Source organism: Mustela nivalis (assembly GCF_964662115.1).
Source record: "Mustela nivalis genome assembly, chromosome: 8".
Classification (NCBI taxonomy): Eukaryota; Metazoa; Chordata; class Mammalia; order Carnivora; family Mustelidae; genus Mustela; species Mustela nivalis.
Window position 1 is genome coordinate 38765108 of NC_139027.1, and position 17936 is coordinate 38783043.

At 47.9% G+C, this 17936-nt stretch overlaps 2 protein-coding genes across 3 annotated transcripts in view; one reads left to right on the forward strand and one right to left on the reverse strand.

The window, feature by feature from the left end:
- Positions 1-321: 321 nt before the first annotated feature.
- Positions 322-5478, forward strand: FABP1 (fatty acid binding protein 1). Its single transcript, XM_082743054.1, has 5 exons — positions 322-477; positions 2063-2235; positions 3744-3836; positions 4257-4329; positions 5357-5478. The coding sequence occupies exons 1-4, from the start codon at positions 411-413 to the stop codon at positions 4305-4307; spliced, it is 384 nt and encodes a 127-aa protein (XP_082599180.1). The 5' UTR covers positions 322-410; the 3' UTR covers positions 4308-4329; positions 5357-5478.
- Positions 5479-13284: 7806 nt separating this feature from the next.
- Positions 13285-17936, reverse strand: part of SMYD1 (SET and MYND domain containing 1) — a 41782-nt gene continuing 37130 nt past the window's right edge. For both annotated transcript variants that reach the window (XM_082743480.1, XM_082743479.1), the window contains one exon: positions 13285-16769. In XM_082743480.1, coding sequence (XP_082599606.1) covers positions 16611-16769 — 159 coding nt within the window. In that variant the 3' untranslated portion in view covers positions 13285-16610. The remainder of the gene's footprint in view (positions 16770-17936) is intronic.

Sequence of the window (17936 nt, forward strand, 5' to 3'; positions counted from 1 at the left end):
GTCTAGATCTAAGTACACACATGGATATGGGCACACACATACGTTTATAAGCACACATCTCTGGGAACACAGTCGCATGCATACATGTGCAGATATGCACACATACACATACACACACGCACATTTAATGGAGGATTGGCACATTAAAGGCTATAGGAACTTAGGGCTTTGCAGTTAATGGACAGCCACTAATGTTTACTGAATTAGAGCAAACCTCTGCTCTAATCCTGTTTTTTTATCATTGACCATTGCTCTTAGCAGTTAATGTTTGAACCTGGCCGTAAAGGAGTCGACAGCGGCTGACCTATGTCCGACATCCGAAGCGGAAGGAGCCCCCTATAAATCAGACCACACTGGGCAGCCCAGCCAGCAGAGCTGCCAATCCGCTTGGAGCCAGCCTTGTCGCCACCATGAACTTCTCCGGCAAGTACCAGCTGCAGAGCCAGGAAAACTTTGAGGCCTTCATGAAGGCCGTTGGTGAGTGCTGGGCTGGGCACCAAGGGTGGGGGTCATGGCTGCGAGGGTCTGGCCCTGTTGTCAGTGGCTCATCAGAGTCTTGATTCGGGGATGGGAGGAAGGTTCCAGGCTTTGCACAGACCAGAGGCCATGTGATACATAGGATTTTTGTAGTCATTTGCAGCTTGTGCTATTACTCACTGGACAAGGCCATTCTATAGGCAATCTCTGCTGGTCCCTCACTGTGTGACCTCCCTCCCCCATTCACTCATCCATTCATTTGTTCGTTCATTCATTCATTCCTTCTTCTAACAAACATTGACTCAGGCCAACCACATGCTGCTCACTGTGCTGGATGGACACCAGGGAGACAGATAACTTGGAAATGAGTCCCATTTCCAAGTCACAGTTTAGAGATGGAAAAAAAGTAGAGATGCAGTAAAGCATTTCCTAACCTCCTAACCTGACTCACTGCCAGACACTGTGCAAAGCCCTTAATATACAATACCCCATTGAATCGTCACCAAAAATCTCTGAGTTGGATAGTAATATCATTCCCATTTCACAGTCAAGACAGCTGAGGCCTAGAAAGGTTAAGTAATACAGACCAAGGTCACACAGGTAGGAAGCATTTGCATTGGGATACGAAGTGGATACTGGTTCCAGAGACCCCACTTTACTCCTCTGTGCCCCCCCCAGGGTCATGTGCAGAAGGATGAGGGGCTCATGGGAGGGCACAAAGAGGGGCTTGCTCACGGTGAAGGTGAGCCTCGGCTGGGCCTTGGCAGGTGAGCAAGCGGTCCCTAGGAGATGGGGTGAGGGAGCATGCTCCAGGCAGAGGGAATCCTATGAGGAAAGGGGCAGTGGGACAGAAGGGTGCCAACAGGGAAGGGTGTGGGGAAGACAGCAGAGGCAGAGGGAGGAGGACCTCCAGGGCTAGCCGAGAGCTAGGCTCTTCTACAGGGTGCCACGCCACCTCCGTTGCGAGTCCCTTACTCAGGCCATAGGACTCTCTACCCCCACTGCCAACACACGGGGCCCTCACTTCGTAGAACAGCATACCTGTGCCCTGAAAGGTGTAAATGTCTGTCCCAGGGCAAGGGAGTCCCCCTGCACCTCGACAGCAGAGGCCGAAGGGGGGACCCGTGGCCACAGGATCGCCGGGCGCTGTCCCGGCTGGCCCGCGGTGTCCTGGCATATTATTGATAGCTCCCCCTCTCGCTCTCAGGAGGGACCTGGCCAGAACACAAACTGTGTGGTCACTCTGGGTGTGGAATGAAACACTGATACTCAGAGCAAAGTCTGGCGTGAGATAGAAGAGCGAGCGGGAACCAGGGCACTCGTTAGAGTAAAGGTTCCTCAGGACACAGGAGTGTCTTCTTTTATAGCCCCCAACAGTGGACCGTCAGGTCAGGCCAAGTCAGGACACCGACCTTTCCTTTCAGAGGCCCAAGCCCATGTTGCTCACAGGACTCAGTCCGGGCCTCTGGCCTCTGGGGAGACACGGCCCCTCCCTGTCTGACTCCACGCCACAGAGTTTCTCTGTGACCGCCGCCCTGCAGCTCCCACCTCCGCTCATCTCTGAACCTCAAATGATTTCCACCAGGTCTGCCTGACGAACTCATCCAGAAGGGGAAAGACATCAAGGGGGTGTCAGAAATTGTGCAGAACGGGAAGCACTTCAAGCTCACCATCACCACGGGGCCCAAAGTGATCCAAAATGAGTTCACCTTGGGGGAAGAGTGTGAGCTGGAGACCATGACTGGGGAGAAGGTCAAGGTAGGAGGTGCCCCCTCACACCACTCTCTGCTTCTGGAACTTTCCCTGAACCTGGTCCTAGGGATTCATCCTGCCAGGCTCCCACCTCACAGTTCCCACCACGGATACCTTATCTGTGGCTCCACTTCTACGTTGGGAGCCAGAAAGACCAAATAGCTTCAGGAACGAAGCTCCAGGGATGCCCTTCTTGTTGCGATGTCATCCTTGAGCCCAAAGTAAACCAGCCTTGCTGAGCCTACAGTTTCTGGTCATGGGCAGAGAATTCCTGGAGGAGGTGCTGGCAACACCAAGAACACCAGAATACCAAGGCCCTGGGCAGGCCCTCAGACCAAGCCTTCAGAGGTCACTGAGCCCCTGGCCTCAGGTACCTCATCTGTAAAATGGGCATAGCCTCCCCTCCCTGACAGAAGGCAGTGGGCAGGGCAGCATCACTCTGCTGGGCTGTGGCTCAGGGTGTGCCCTGAGAGCTGGGGTGAGGGCACTGTGGAAATGTCCAGAAGATGATGGCAGAGAGATCAGAGGCAGTGGGGTGCCCACTAGAGACTTCTTTTCCTCCCCGGGAAACTCCACACGCCTAGCACAGCCAACACCACAGAGCAGCTGTCTTCACCCCTCCCACTCTCGACAACTTTGTGCCTTGGCCTCAGCGTGTTGGTCTTTTTACCTCTACTGACAGACTTTTATTTCTCCTTCCCTGGATATGACATTACAAGCCAGGAAATGTGTAATAAACTTTAGGAGGGAAATTCTCTTGATATGCCTGTAGGAAGGGGCAGGCCATTGTGGGTTTTACCACAGGCCTTTTCCAGTTGTCCATCTTGGAGGTACATTCTTAACCTTGTCCAGGTTCTTCTGTTTCCTGCTGGGTTTCTGCTGTCTCTTCCTGGATGCATAAAGCTCGAAAAAGAGACCACAATACGCAATAAAATGTGCTGGAAGGAACACATGCCACAGCTAGATAGGTGTTCTCCCAACCAGCTAGTGTTTGGAATTTTGCTATTCCCTCTGTCCATCAGTTTGGAGAATTGGGATTTTTCCAGTTTTATCTTAGTGCCTGCATTTGAGACCACTTAGGTGTCCTACACTCATTTCTAGTTCACGTACCATAAATTAAAAGTTTGATCAAAGGAGCCCTGGCATTTTCTTTAGCTTTTATTTTATTTTTTTAGAGATTTTATTTATTTTATTTGGCAGATAGAGATCACAAGTAGGCAGAGAGGCAGGCAGAGAGAGAGGGAGGAGGAAGCAGGCTCCCTGCTGAGCAGAGATTCCCAAAGCTGGGCTTGATCCCAAGACCCTGGGATCATGACCTGAGCCAAAGGCAGAGGCTTTAACCCACTGAGCCACCCAAATGCACCTCCTGTCTTTAATCCAGAGGACTGGGGGACGTAAGTGGCTTGGCTGTTGTCAGCCAGGACCTGGGGGGGTGGGGGGAGCCTGTGTTACAGTCAAGAGTCCTGCTCCCTTCCCAGACTTTCCTCACAGCTCATCTCTTCTCTCCCCTGCAGGCGGTGGTCCAGATGGAAGGTGACAATAAACTGGTGACAACCTTCAAAGGCATCAAGTCCGTGACCGAACTCAATGGCGACGTGATTACCAACGTGAGTTGGCACTCTGAGCTGGTGGCTCCCCATGCTTGAGGGGAAGGGAGAAGTCAGGGTGAGGTGCAGCTCCCCCACCACCTTTCCTGTGCTCGACCTTGGCTACCACTTACTGAGGACCCATGATGTACTAGGCAGTTGACACACACGATCTCTATCTTCCCACCACCCTGACTTTTCTAAGGGGGGAAACTGAGGCAACGAAGAGCCAGGAAATGGCAGAACGAGGGTTCCTCTGAGCGGGGGCTGTCATCCACAGCTGTGTGCTGTGCAGTCCTACAGGGAGCCACTCCCGTTAGAGATGGTGTGGGCTCATATACTTGGGACCATCTTGGAGTGGATGCGGGCTAGCCTCCCCATTTTATGATCATAAAAATCATTTTATGATTTTTTTTTTTTTTTTTTTTTTTTTACTTTCAGACCATGACATTGGGTGACATTGTCTTCAAGAGAGTCAGCAAGAGAATTTAAACAAACATCCCACATGGGATGGGTAAGTGGGTGCTTGGTACAGGGAGAGACAGGGTCCTTCAGAGCCACCAGCATGACCCACCTTTCTCAGTCTCCACCGCAATGGAGCTGTAAGGCTTGCTCACGGGCTTTTACAAGGAGAATCATATTCAGAGCAATTTTACGGTAGCTTATGAGGGGCACTCTCCAGATGGGCAATCCTCCTTGGTGCCTGGGAGTCGGCCATGTCCTGTCCCTGATTTGGGGGTGAATAGCACAGTGTTTCTCTAGCAGAAGAGGAGGGTCCTCTGGATCCTTTTTGCCCCCAGAAAGTGCTTTGGGGAGTAACAGAAGGCAGAACGCTACCCAGGGGTCTGTCACACCACTCCTTGTTCAAGTGGGAAAATCCCTCAACTAGGGGGAGTGTGAAGGTCAGCAAGGAAACATGCTGTCCCCACCCCTGCCAGGCACATTCAGAGCACAGCAGGAAGGAGGTACCAGCAGGGTGGAGGGAAACCAGCCTGTCCTGGTCTCAGTCCGGCCAAAGTCCTTTGATAGGCTTTTTGTCTGTTTGGATATGCGTTTGATAGCTCCCCTAATCTTCCCCTCAGCTGTGAGGGAGGCAGGATGAGGGATTTAATAGGTTGACCTGTCCAAGGCCATCCGGCTAATGAGCTATAGAACCAGGGTTCAAACCTAGATATTTTCATTCCATTCCATTGCTGTTGAAGCTAAAGGGCTCCTTTGGTACATAGTAGGCACTCAATGAAACTTCGAGAAATTGGATTGAACTGGACTCATTTGGACGGTCTTGCTTTCACAGCCATAGATATAGAAAGGCATTCACTAAAAGGCAGGACAGTTCTTCATATGAGGAAGTGAAGTGGAAAAGACCTGGCATGGGATTTTAGAAAAGATCACCTGCCCTTCCTCTGATCTAACAGAAAACAGAGAAATCTTTGTGTTGTTTCACATGCTGGCATATTTGGGATGATTTTGTAGCCTTCATTACCTTGTACAACTGAACATCGGATGAACATTTCATGATTTTTTTTTTTTTTTACTTTCAGACCATGACATTGGGTGACATTGTCTTCAAGAGAGTCAGCAAGAGAATTTAAACAAGTCTGCACTTCATATTCTTTTACTGTGTAAAATTAATGTAATAAAGCAAACTTTGTTTTAAAAAAAACATCTTTTCTTCTTGATGGCTTGTCAATGTTGGTGCTATTGGTATCAATGGGCCCTGATCACCTATATGGATATTATTTTATTTTTTATTATTTATTTGACAAAGAGAAAGAGAGAGCACAAGTAGGCAGAGCAGCAGGCAGATGGAGAGGGAGAAGCAAGCTCCCTGCTGAGCAGGGAGCCCGATGGGGGGCTCTATCCAAGGACCATGGGATCATGACCTGAACCAAAGGCAGACACTTAACAGTCTAAGCCACCCAGGTGCCCCCTGGTCACCTATTTTTTTTTTAAATCTTGATGATCTGTATGTACTATCCTGCTGGGTCAGGTCCGAAGGGTGATCATACAAGAAACATGAGATGTGGCTGCATTTGTGAAGCCACCCTGGAATGACCTTTCCCAGTCAGCCATACAGGCAAGGAGCTGGATGCCCCTCTCTCTCTCATCTACCAATCTCCATGAACAGGCGTCTTCCGTAAAACAACACTGATCAGAATGCTTCCTACAATATTCCCTAGCACATAACAGTCAAACTCCTAAACCTTCAGGTCTCTCTAACAGAGGTTGGGACAATTCTGCTATAAAAAGCCAGAGAGTAAATATTTTCAGTGTTGTGGGCCATCCAGTCTCTGTCTCAACTCCCCAGTTCTGCTTTTAGATCACAAAGCAGCCACAGGCAATATACCAATGGGCGTGGCTGTGTTTCAACAAAACTTTATTTATGGACACTGACATTTGAATTTCATGTCATTTTCATATGTCATAAAACAGTTTCTTCTTCTTTTTTTTTTTTCAACCATTTAAACACTGGATACCATTCTAAGCTCGCACACCTTGTAGAAACAGGTGGCAGCCGGAACTGACCCAGGCACTGTAGGTTGCCGACCCTTGCATGATTATAGCCTGCAACCCTTTCCTGTAATATACATTCCAATCAAACTAAACAACTTCTCATTCCCCCAGCAATTTAACTGCCACCTCCTTCAAGAAGGCATCCTAAATTGTACCGCTGAAAGTGCTCTTTCCCTCTCTCTGGCATTTATCAGCACAGCTCTATTGGATAAAATTCTTCCTGCCTTGCACTATCCATGTATCTACCATAAGTTTTCCCTCCTTCTCCTGTGTGGAGCAGGGCCTTGGGAAAAAAGGGGGAACATAATTTGGGCTACTAAGTCACCCTTAAGGAAAGAGTTTCAGAGCTTCAGTGAGAATTCAGAGATGGAAGATACAGGGGGGAAAATCCTATAGCACACTACAACATGCCATTCACAAAAATAAATTTCAGATGAACTAAAGAGCTAAGTGAATAAATGGGAAATATTTAAAAGTATTAAAAATATTAAATTTAAATATTTAAAATATTAAATTTAAAAATATTAAAAATAGATACTGTAGATAAACATATCTATATACAGACCTTCTTAAAAAGGTGCAAAAACCACGAAGGAAAAGATTGATTCATATTACTACCTCAAAACCATAAAGTTTTGTGTGAAAAGAGACACTATAAACATAGTTTCCAAAAAAAGCAAAAAAGTGGGAGAAATATTTGCGACTTACGTAACTGAGGTTAATAGAATATCAAAACCAGTAAGAAGCCCAGCAAGTCAGTGGGAATGTGGGGTGAGCATATTCATGGGTAATTCTCAGTGTGAAGTAGGCTGAGTCTCAAAGTAATCAGGGAGGAGGGAGGTAAGATGAGATATCATTTTACAAATCAAACTAGCAAAAAGTGAAAGGGTTGATAACAGGGAGTGTTTGTAAGGATGTGAGGAATGACTCTTGCATCAGTGGTACAGATGAAAATTGTTACAGCCTGTGTGGCGCACCATTTAACAATACCCACTAATATTTTCAATGTGAATTCTCTAACACCTAGCAATACCATTGTTGTATGTCTTGTCTCCCTAGAGAAATGTTTAAACACATACCAAAAAAAGAAAAAAAAGCATATAAAGGATACAATAGCCAAAAACTGGAAAAAAAAATGCTCAGGAGTAAGAAAAGGTTAGATAAAGTGTGGTATAGTCATACTTAGAAATAATGTGTGGTAGAGTTAATGTATGAGGTAGGTCTCTAAGTATTGTCATAGAACTCTTTCTCAGACAAAGCTTTAAAAAAAAAAAAAAGCAAGTTTCTGAATAGTATCACCTGTACAATATCATGTAAATTTTGTTAAAATATGAAACAAAATTATCTATTTACATAATATACATGCATGTATATGATCACAAATTGTTGGAACGCCAGATAATAGCCATTGTCTTTGGTGTGGGAAGTCAAGAGAACTTTTTGCATTATTTATATTGAATTTTCTGCAAGGAACTAATTATGTGGAATTATTTTTTTTAATGAGCCCTGACCTTTTTTTTTAGAAGTATATGATTTAGGCGCCCCTGATTGGCTCAGCTGGTTGAGTGTCAGACTCCTGGTTTTGGCTCAGGTTGTGATCTCAGGGTCCTGAGATTGAGACCCCCACCCTCACCCCTTGCCTTGGGCTCCATGTCCAGGGCAGTAAGATTCTCCCTCTCCCTTTGCTCCTCCCTGCCCATCACTCCAGCACTTGTGTGCTCTCTCCCTCTCTCTCTCTAAAAAAAAAAAAAAAAAGTGGGCTGGAAGACAAGGTTCTAGTTAACTAACCCTTGATTTTGGATCATAGTTTTCTCATCTGTAAATTGGACGACACAATACCTCTCCTGTGGCTTGGGTAAATAACAGATGAAATGATGCACATGGGGGCACCTGGGTGGCTCAGTCCATTAAGTGTCTGCCTTCAGCTCAGGGTAAGATCCAGGGTCCTGGGATTGAGCCCTGGATCAGCCTCCCCACTCATCAGGGAATCCGCTTCTCCCTCTTCCTCTGCCTGCCACTTTCCTGCTTGGGTGTGTGTGTGCAAATAAATAAAATAAACAAATAAATAAAATCTTTTAAAAAATAAAATAAATAAAATCTTTTAAAAAAAGATAAATAAAATCTTTTCTAAAAAATGATGCGTGTGCCATTCCAAAAGGCATGTCATTACTGCCCCTTGGATTCCTGAGAGAGCTGCAGTTGGCTCTGACCTCCAGACCATTAGCAGCCACTCTGTTATGCCCAGAGAAGCATCTGTGAGCGGATGAGGAGGCACAGAGAGGAGAGGTCTCCAAGGACCACGCAGCTGAGAAGCTACACAGGGGGAGGGATGTAGTAGAAACAGGGTCTCTTCAACCAGGCCTCTTGGGATCTGACAACATTCCCAAAGCCTCTTCCTAACTGAGATCTCCTGGGAACAATTCTTACTTTTGGAGGGGATTGTTTGTGTATTTATACCCAAAAAATAAATTTAATTTTATGCTGCATTTGGATTTTGTATAGGTGCCCAGAGAACTTTGGGCCTGAAGTCAATTTTAAATTGAATAAACAGCTGTTGATGGTATCAGTTATTTTTGCCTTGACCCCCCTCCCCTCCTGACCCTGCTCCCTTCTCTCCACCTGTCCTGTGGGCATCCCAACGACAGAGCACACTCTGTACCTACAAGTGCTCATTAATTTGTAAAGAGCCAGTTTCGGCATCTATATTCATGCAAATGTAGACTTTTCCAATTATCTTCTTCTTAAAAAACTAATTCCCGTTAGGGTAAAGAAAGTGATTTGGGGGGAGTGTCTAACTTAATCAATATTCAATCTTCAGAGTACTTTTTCTATATCTACTAGAGGCACACTGGCCATCCCATGATTTTCTAGGATTTCATGGAGCCAATATGGGGTAGACATGGAGAAATCAAATTAAGTGTATCTTCTCCACACAACCTGGCCTCATTCAGTCAAATCAGGACTGGGCAGTGCTAAGCTCTGACAATGATTCGCCTGGAGACTTGCGGTCCTGGGAGGTGGAGATCAATCCCTAATCCATCATGGCAACAGTATGATCCCTGCTGTGATCCTAGTGGGTGCAAGCTCCAGACATTTTAGCTGACTCTCAAAGCGTTCAAGGATGTTTGCCTGGCCAGGAGGCATGGTATAAATGGAGACTTGGCAAAAGATGAGGCAGAGAAAGGACACAGAGTCTCTTTCGGGAATATTCTTTCACGCTGGTAAGCAGTCTGGACTCGATCCTGGAGACAGTGGGCAATCACTGAAGAGATTTTAGCTTCAAGAATAACATAATACTAAATGCATTGTAGAGAATTATTCTGGCCATGGGGTCAAGGACCAATGAGAAGGGTCAAGGCTGAATACAGAGGCTCCATTAAGAGACTGTGGCAATGGCCCAGATGAGAGATGTGGGGGGTTGAACCAAGGCACTGCCTGTGAGGTAAGAAGCGCATTGGACGGATATATGTCAGGGATGTATCAGCAGGAAATAAGCCTCACTCAAAAGGGTTCTCCTGATGAGAATTTAAGGGAGGCACTATTCACACAGGTGTGGTTTGAGTAAAGGGAGCCCACAAGGTAGGTGAGGCACCCAGGGACGAGCAACCACTGAAAGCCATTACCAACCACAGGCTTGAAGGGACTACGTGGGGAACTGCTTTACTTGAATTCACTGAGCCCTGGAGCCACTGGAGAGCTACCCAACAGGAGCTGAACCCTGGATAGGCAGAGCGGGGGCAGGAAAGGGGGGTTGCTATGGGGAGTAACATGCCACCTCTCCATCCTTCTGTCTTCCCTTCTTCTACTGGGTCCTCCCATGGGCTGAACAAGAAAGCAGAGATCAGCCTTCTGGGCACAGAGCAGGGCAGAGATGAGTGGAGATGAGATGTAAGATAAACAGAAACAAACCAGCACAGTGGGAACTCCTTCAGTCCCAAATAGAAAAAATATATATATACTTACTTAGGCTAAAATTAAAGTCGGGTGGGGTGAAGAGGGGGTTCACTGACTCAGAAGTGGAAAGAACAGGTGGGTCCAAAGTCTTACAACAATGTTACCAATCGTTCTCTCTTCTTATCCCATCCTTTTTCTCTCTGGACGCATTTAGGTTCTCCCAGAACTTTCCAAACAGCAGTGAGTACCACTAGCAGCACCTCCCAGGTCACACACTGAGAGCTGTGTTCCCAGAGAAGAGCAGGGACTCTCCCTCCTCCAATTCAGAAGGGCCCTGCCAAGAGCCCAATTGCCTAGCTTGGGTCGCATCCAGAGGTATGCGGGAATCAGCTAGAACCAGCTCCCAACTTAACATACAGCTCGGTAGCTTCAGTGTTGGCCCTGGTGAGGGTATGTATGTATTTCATAAAAATCAGCACGTGTCACATATCTGGGCTCTTCTCAACACTGTTATTAAATATTTGCCAGCACACCCATTATGGGTCGGGGAATGCTGCCCCACCATAGGTCCAGGCTGGGTCCTCAGCCAGCCTGTCCTGAGCAACCTCCTGTGACCTGTGCAGAGCAGAGTCTCTAGAGCCTGAATCGGTACTGTTTTCAGAATTGGAGAGATGCTGGGCTGAAGAGACTGGCTCAGAAGCCCGTTACAGGGGGTGAAGGAGAGAGAGGCCCCTAATGGCTCAGTGGGTTGGGCTCTGTCTTCAGCTCGGGTCATGATCTCAGGGTCCTGGGATCGAGCCCGCAATCGGGCTCTCTGCTCGGCGGGGAGCCTACTTCCCCCCTATCTCTGCCTGCCTCTCTGCCTACTGTGCTGTCTGTGAAATGAATAAATAATCTAAAAAGTAATAATAATAGCCCAGATCTTGGGGAACTAGGTAGATGCTGGTGGAGGTTTGGAGGGAAATGATGAGTTCAGCCATGAGCAGTATGAAGGGCCTGAACACCTACCATTGTGAGCAAGACAAAATTTCCCACAAGAAACACACCCTGACATGCCAGATGGTGCCTAAGGACGAAGAACCAGCCTATGAGGCTAAATGCGAATGCCGCAGAAGGACACAAACCACACATCTGGAACGCTCTCTGATGCTTCAAGTTACAGGTCCCTGCACCGTCCCCAGCTCTCTGCCATACCCAGGAAGGTGCCTGGTCTCTAGCGGGATTCCACACACACCACACCTGCCTGGGACAGGCAGGCAGAGGAAGGCGGTGAGACAGGACTGAGGTTCACTTAGTGAGCACCTACAGCCCCTATCTTGGTGAATGAGGAAGAGGAAGCAGGCAAATTGCACGTGGCTGCAATGTGATGCAAGGGAGGGAAGACTCGTTAAGGTAAAGACTTTGAGGTGGGGAGATTATCCCGGCTCATCCCAGTGGGCCCAAAGTATCCTTGTAAGTAAAAGAGGAAGGCAGGAGGATCAGAGGAGGAGTGATAAGGCTGCTGACTGGGCCCACAGACCAAGGAGTGTGGGCATTCTAGAAGAAGTTTCTAGAAACTGGAACAGGCAAGAAACAGATTCTTCCCCCAGAGTCTCCAGAAGGAACCAGCTCTGCTGACACCTCCATTTTAGCCGTGTGAGACCCATTTTGAACTTCGACCTCCAGAACTGTCAGATGATAAATCTGTGTTATTTTAAGCCACTGAGGTGGCTTAAAACAACAACAACAGGCCACAGGCCCCTAAGGACATCTGGGAAACCATAGTCCTGTGCCTGGACCAGACTGTTCTCAGACCAAGCGGAGCTGGGGTGCTGACGAGGAGGACGAGTTCATGCCAGATTATTGACCACACGTGCCAGCCCCGGGTTGTGCTGTGTGTGGGGCTTCTCCGAGACTGATGACGTACTCCTGGGGGCCTTATGCAAACGGATTGGGTGATTTGTAATGCAGGACCAGGAGTGGGCAAGGGAGCTTCCAGAAGGGCTGTTCATCCTCGTGCCCTGGATGTTACCACGTGTTACCATGTGCACACCTCGGGCCGGGAGCTCGCACCTCTGACTGCCCTCCCATATGTCGCCATTCTCTCTGCTGTGTGCCCCAGCTCTCCTGATTCCCTCCTGCACCCTTACAGAAGAAAACCCTGAGCCATTGGCCCAAGCTGTGGCTGTATCGGGCCCTAAATACAGGGGTCTGTTGACACACTGGTGGTGCAGTGAGCGGTGGCCTAGTCAGAAGGGGAGGAATCAGACAGAGGTCCTAGACTGTTTAGTCATGGTCCTGGGGCACAAGCTTCAGAATGCAGATTTCACCCCAGGGTTAGGAAAGATTTCTTTAATGGCATTTTTAACTATTCGTTCTGTTACTTCCATGTAGCAAACTCCATTTTTATAGATGGACAACACCCCAAAATTCATGTGTTCTTCTAAAGTTAAGCCGATTGCCCCAGTATAAATATTCCCACCATGGCCAACATCGAGCTATCAACGTGATGGTGCTGAATGCGGAGTCTGGAAGAGAAGGGCACAGTCGGCTCTCCAGAGCTGGCCGCCCACTGCTGCTCCTGTCTGCCCTCCACCTTCACCTTCTCTGCAGGGGGAGGGATCTTCGACAGAAGCATGGCTGGTGTGCCCCTGGAGCACTTAGGATGGGCCAGGCATTGTTCAAAGGGCTTTCACAACAGCAAATCTGTATGGTAGGTAGAAATGAGGAAACAGGCCTGGGTGAAATCACCAGTCCTACGTCGTCATCCCGCTGACATCAGGAGAGCTGACATAGGAACGTCACTGGTCTCAGTGTCCATAATCTTAAAAGTATGCTATTCTCTAAAACTGCATTGTCTATTACAGCAGCCAATAGCCACATTGTCTATTTAAACTGAAATGAAGTATAATTTAAAATTCAGTTCCTCACTTACACTAGATACATTTCAAGAGCTTAGTCAGATGTTGTGAGTGGGTACTATATTTGATGACACAGACACAATATATTTTCATCATCACAGAAAGTTCTATTCGACAGCACTGCTCTAAATAGACTGTCACAAAGAAAGAAGCCACACACATTTGCTTGGAAATACAGATGATTTAATGGCCTTTGTTGACTGCTACAACATAAAAACTCAAAATATGCAGTTTTATGTTTCTTCTGCTCTGAAATAAGCAAGTTCATTCACTTATTCATTCACTCAACACACATTAACTGAGCACCTACTATATTCCAGGACCCAGGCTAGGTTCTGGGGATAGGAAAAAATTAAAGGGACACGGCTTCTGTTCACAATCTGATGGAGGAGGCAGATAAGTAAAAAGGCAACTGTGATGTCATGAGGAGAATGTTCTGGTGGGGGGTTTGAAGGTGATATCAGAGACTCAGACAGGCAGGCAGCAAAAGCTAAGGCCTTGGTGAAAGGCTTCACTGAAGGGATGATTTCCTAACTGGATGTTGAAAGAGGAACTGGAGTTGGCAGGTTACAGATATTTTAGATAGAATGGTTCAAAACTCAAAGAGAGGCCCAGGAGAACATGAGTCACTCAGGGACCCAGGAGTGAGCAGGTCGGATTGGTGTCTAGGATGCAATGGAAGTGAGAGACTAGAACAGAAGTCGGGTGTTCCTGGTGGGGTGTTGAGGGACAGATGTGGGAGAGGGGACAAGGGAAAGAGAAAGAGTTTCAGTTTGGATGTGCCAAGTGTGATGTGCCTGGAGAACATTCGAGAGAGCATGTGGGGCTGGAGCTCCTGAGCAAGGCCTGGGAATAGAGTTAAGAACATCAGCCTCAAGGTAGTGATTCAACAAAGGGCCTAGCCGGGCTCATGCAGGGAGTGTGTGCAGAGTGAGATAAGGACGATCCAAGAGTGACCAGAAAAAACAAACCCAACCCCAGGAAACGCCAATGTATCGGTGGCAGGCAGAGAAACAGGGTTAGGGAAGAAGATGGAGAAACCACGGACATCAGAGGATCATCACAAGGAAATGATACCCAGAAATCAAGGTTGGGAGTGTCACCTGATGCAGGGAAGCCAAATACGGACGAGAAGCTACCCTGCCAGAGGTTACCTTGTGTGAGCCATATTAGTGGAGTTCAGGAAGCCAGCCTGCAGGGGGTTCAGGAAGAAATGGAAAGTGAAGAAAGGCAGATAATAACTATGAGAGACAAGTCCTTTAAAAAACATACTCAGCTGTGAAGATTATGATCCAAGAATCCTCAGCATGTTTGTTTATGAGGAAGGCAGTGGATGGAGGAACATCCTGGATCCGGGGTGGAGAGGGAAATACAGGTGAAGTAAGGCCCGAGGACTTCAGAGGAGTCCAGGACACAGGTGGAGAGTTAGTTTTGTGGGAGGAGAGGGGCTCCCATTCCACTGACATGAGAAAGAGGGAAAGAAGGTCAAGACAGACAAGACGTGCATGAATGTGGGAAGAGAACTGAGGGCGTCCAATCAGAGACCTCTGTTTCTCTACGAAGTGGGAGATGAGCTTCTGCTGAAAGCACAAGACTAGACGGCAGAGGTGAAGGGCTGAGATAGTTACTGGGCAAAAGGGAGAGAGAGCCAATGAGGGGCACATGAAACACTTCCAGGCTGCACCCAAAGGCCAGCTGAGGTTGGCAAGGAGTGTGGAGAAGTGCTTGTGTTCAGAGAGGTACACAGAGGATGGTGACAAAGAAGAGAAGAGGCTTGGAGGGCGGTTTTACAGGAAGGCAGGAGAGTGATCATTTGAATGTGCTCTGGGTTCCTGGGAGAATGCTGGTGCCATCTCTAGGCCTATTAGAATGAAGGCTTGGAAGACTGCCAGTCTTCCTGTGAAAGCTTCTAGAGAAGGGGATAACCTTGAAGAACAGTTGAATGCCAGGCATGAGTATTCTGCAAAGAGGTAGCACACTCACAGAGCTTTGGACCAGTTGTTGGCATATTTGAAGAGCCATTGGAGAGGTTAAGAGGGAGGCAGGAGGTGGTTCTGAGGATGAAGTGGGAGATGGAGGAACTAACATTTGAGGCAGAGGTGACAAATATGGGGCTTGGTGGGATCACTTCAAGATGGTAGCTAGAGCTCTGGGGTCATGGTTTGGAAAACTTGGTGACAACCCCTAATGGACAGCTTTGCTCCAGGATTCCCCTAAAACATTGGTGAGAATTCTAGAACTCCAGAAGATAACAGGACAACTAGATTGGCTGATTCCAAGACCCTCACTCTTGGGTGGAAACCACAGCAACCTCTCGGGACATGATGGCAAGTGGGTCACATCACCAAGGAGATCCTAACCTAGGCATGCAGAGTCTGGATTAGACACTCTTCCTGGTGAGAGAGCAGAGATCCCAGGGCATGGGCAGTGAAAGAAATTAAGCAAGGGAAATCACAATTATTCCTTACTAAGAACAGAAATTTACTGAGGGCCTATGATGATGTCAAAGCTGGTAAAGACCATCCAGGCACATGTAAGCAAATAAAACTCCCCAAAACCAATTCTGCTGAACCCAAGACCCATCGCACAAGTTTCTCCCTCAGCTTCATCCTGCTACAACTTCAATCCTACTTGGCCAATGGCCAGGAAGATCTCAGATATTGTCCAAGTGGCACCCACATCACAGGGAATCAAAGCTTGGCAGTGAAGGTGAGGGAAGGAGACATTTTCTGGGTATTTTAGAAATAGTTTCCGAATATTACTTGCAATCCAGACCTTAAACTGAGGCCTCCAGTGGCTAAGGCAAAGGCACACCTCTTTCTGCATATTCACCTCATTCTCATATTTACTAAGAGGTTTTGATTCTCCAAGTAGAACCTAAATGGTCCAAACATGGCCCCTTCTTCATAGTTCCATGCTAACCTGAGGAAGCCCGATGTCACCCATCCTCGTCGGATAAGACCTGAGTAATCCAGACCCTGAATGAGACCAGCAGCCCCAGAGATAATGCAGATCAGTGAGCAGCCTCCTGAGGCTCCAGGCCCCTGCCACCCTCGCCTCAAATGTCACCTCCTCCATGATGCCCTTCCCAATGCATACACACACTCCCACATACCAGACATATGCCCCCCACTGCGCCCCCCATACGGTTTACCGCTGCATTTATTACACTTTGCTTTAGCTGTTTACATTTCACTTCCCCAGCTACACTTGAAGCTTCTTTATCCCTAGGGCTTTCCACCCAATAAATATTGGTAGGATAAGCTGGGCTAGGCGGGGCTCGGATAGGGTTCAGCTGAACTGAACGAAGTTTAATGAACCAAACTGACCTGAGGAACACAGGACAGTACATTCCCACAGCAACAAGAGTGAACATCCTCATCCAGGGTCTTCCCAGAAACCCACTCCCTCCAGCCCAGAAACCCACTCCCTCCAGAATGTCTCCCCAGTTCCCCAGGCATGGAGTCCGCCCCCACCAAACAGGGCCTCACTGCTTCTTATGGAACAGAGCTGGGGTTGGCTCACTGCTCGGCTCGGCCATGACCTGCATGGGCTGGTTGTTCAGCGCAGCCTCGCGCATCTTGTGGTACATGAACTCGTTCTGGCGGAACATGCGCAGCTCCATCTCCGTCTGCACCCGCATGGCCTGTGGGACACAGATACACCACATACAGTGACAACAGGCCATAGGGACATACTGGCTTCTGACCTACCTTGGTCCTTTCGTAAAGGGCAGACAACAGAGTAAAGGACTCCCAGTCACTGAGATTCAGCTGCACGCGCTCAGAGGACACACTCACACACACTCAAACATACTCACATACAGACACATACAGTCATACACACTGACACAGACACAGACACACACACACACACTCACTCACATCCTCTGGGGGCTTAATGTCCTGGGAATGGGCTTGGTTTGTTAGGAAGAGGGAGTCAGACGCCTGAGAGAGTCGCTCGAGGGAATGTTCTTGGCAAAGAATGCTTGTTTGCAGGGACGGACCAGAGGGGACCTAGATCTGAACCCTGGATCCTGCACACAGGTCCCCACTAACATTCTGGGACCTTAGACAAGTGACAATCCCTTCAGGGTTCAGTTTCCTCATACATAAAGTAGGTGAGATTCCTTCATACTTCACAGTGGACCAGGAAGAGTATAGTATGTGACATACAGAAAACCCCAGGCTCCCACATTTCTATTCAAGCACTATTTCTCAGGCATCACTGAGGGGCTGAGGATACAGCAGTCAAGCTTAGTATACCAGGCATAAACTTAGTCTTCTCAGACATTTTATGACACCAAAATCTATCCTCTTTCCCTGTACTGTACTGACTGAGGACAGTCCTTTGAACTCCATCACCCTCAAACAAACCAGCCCTTCAAAGCACAAAGGAAATCAGTAATTATTACGAGCATGCCACTTGCTAGGCACTGTTCTGAGTGCTTTTCACACATTAACTCACAGAACCCCTATCATACCCCTACCCTTTTGTCCATTTTACTGCTGAGGAGACTGAGGTGCACACATTCCATGTCTGCACTCACACAGCTGGAAAGGGGTGAAGCTGGAGTTTAATCCCAGCAGTCTGACTCCAGAGCCTGCGCTCCCCTGCTCCACTCTGCACAGCACATCTTGCAAGGTACGTGGATGCACGCACACTGCTGGGTGGGCTTTCTCCGTCCACGCTTGGTGCATCTTGGGCTTCGAACCTCAATTTTGCCATCCACTCGCCATGGGACATGGCCAGGCTAGACCCTTCCGGGAGCTTCAGTTTGCTCAGATGTAAAACAAGGGAAGTGGTCTAAAGC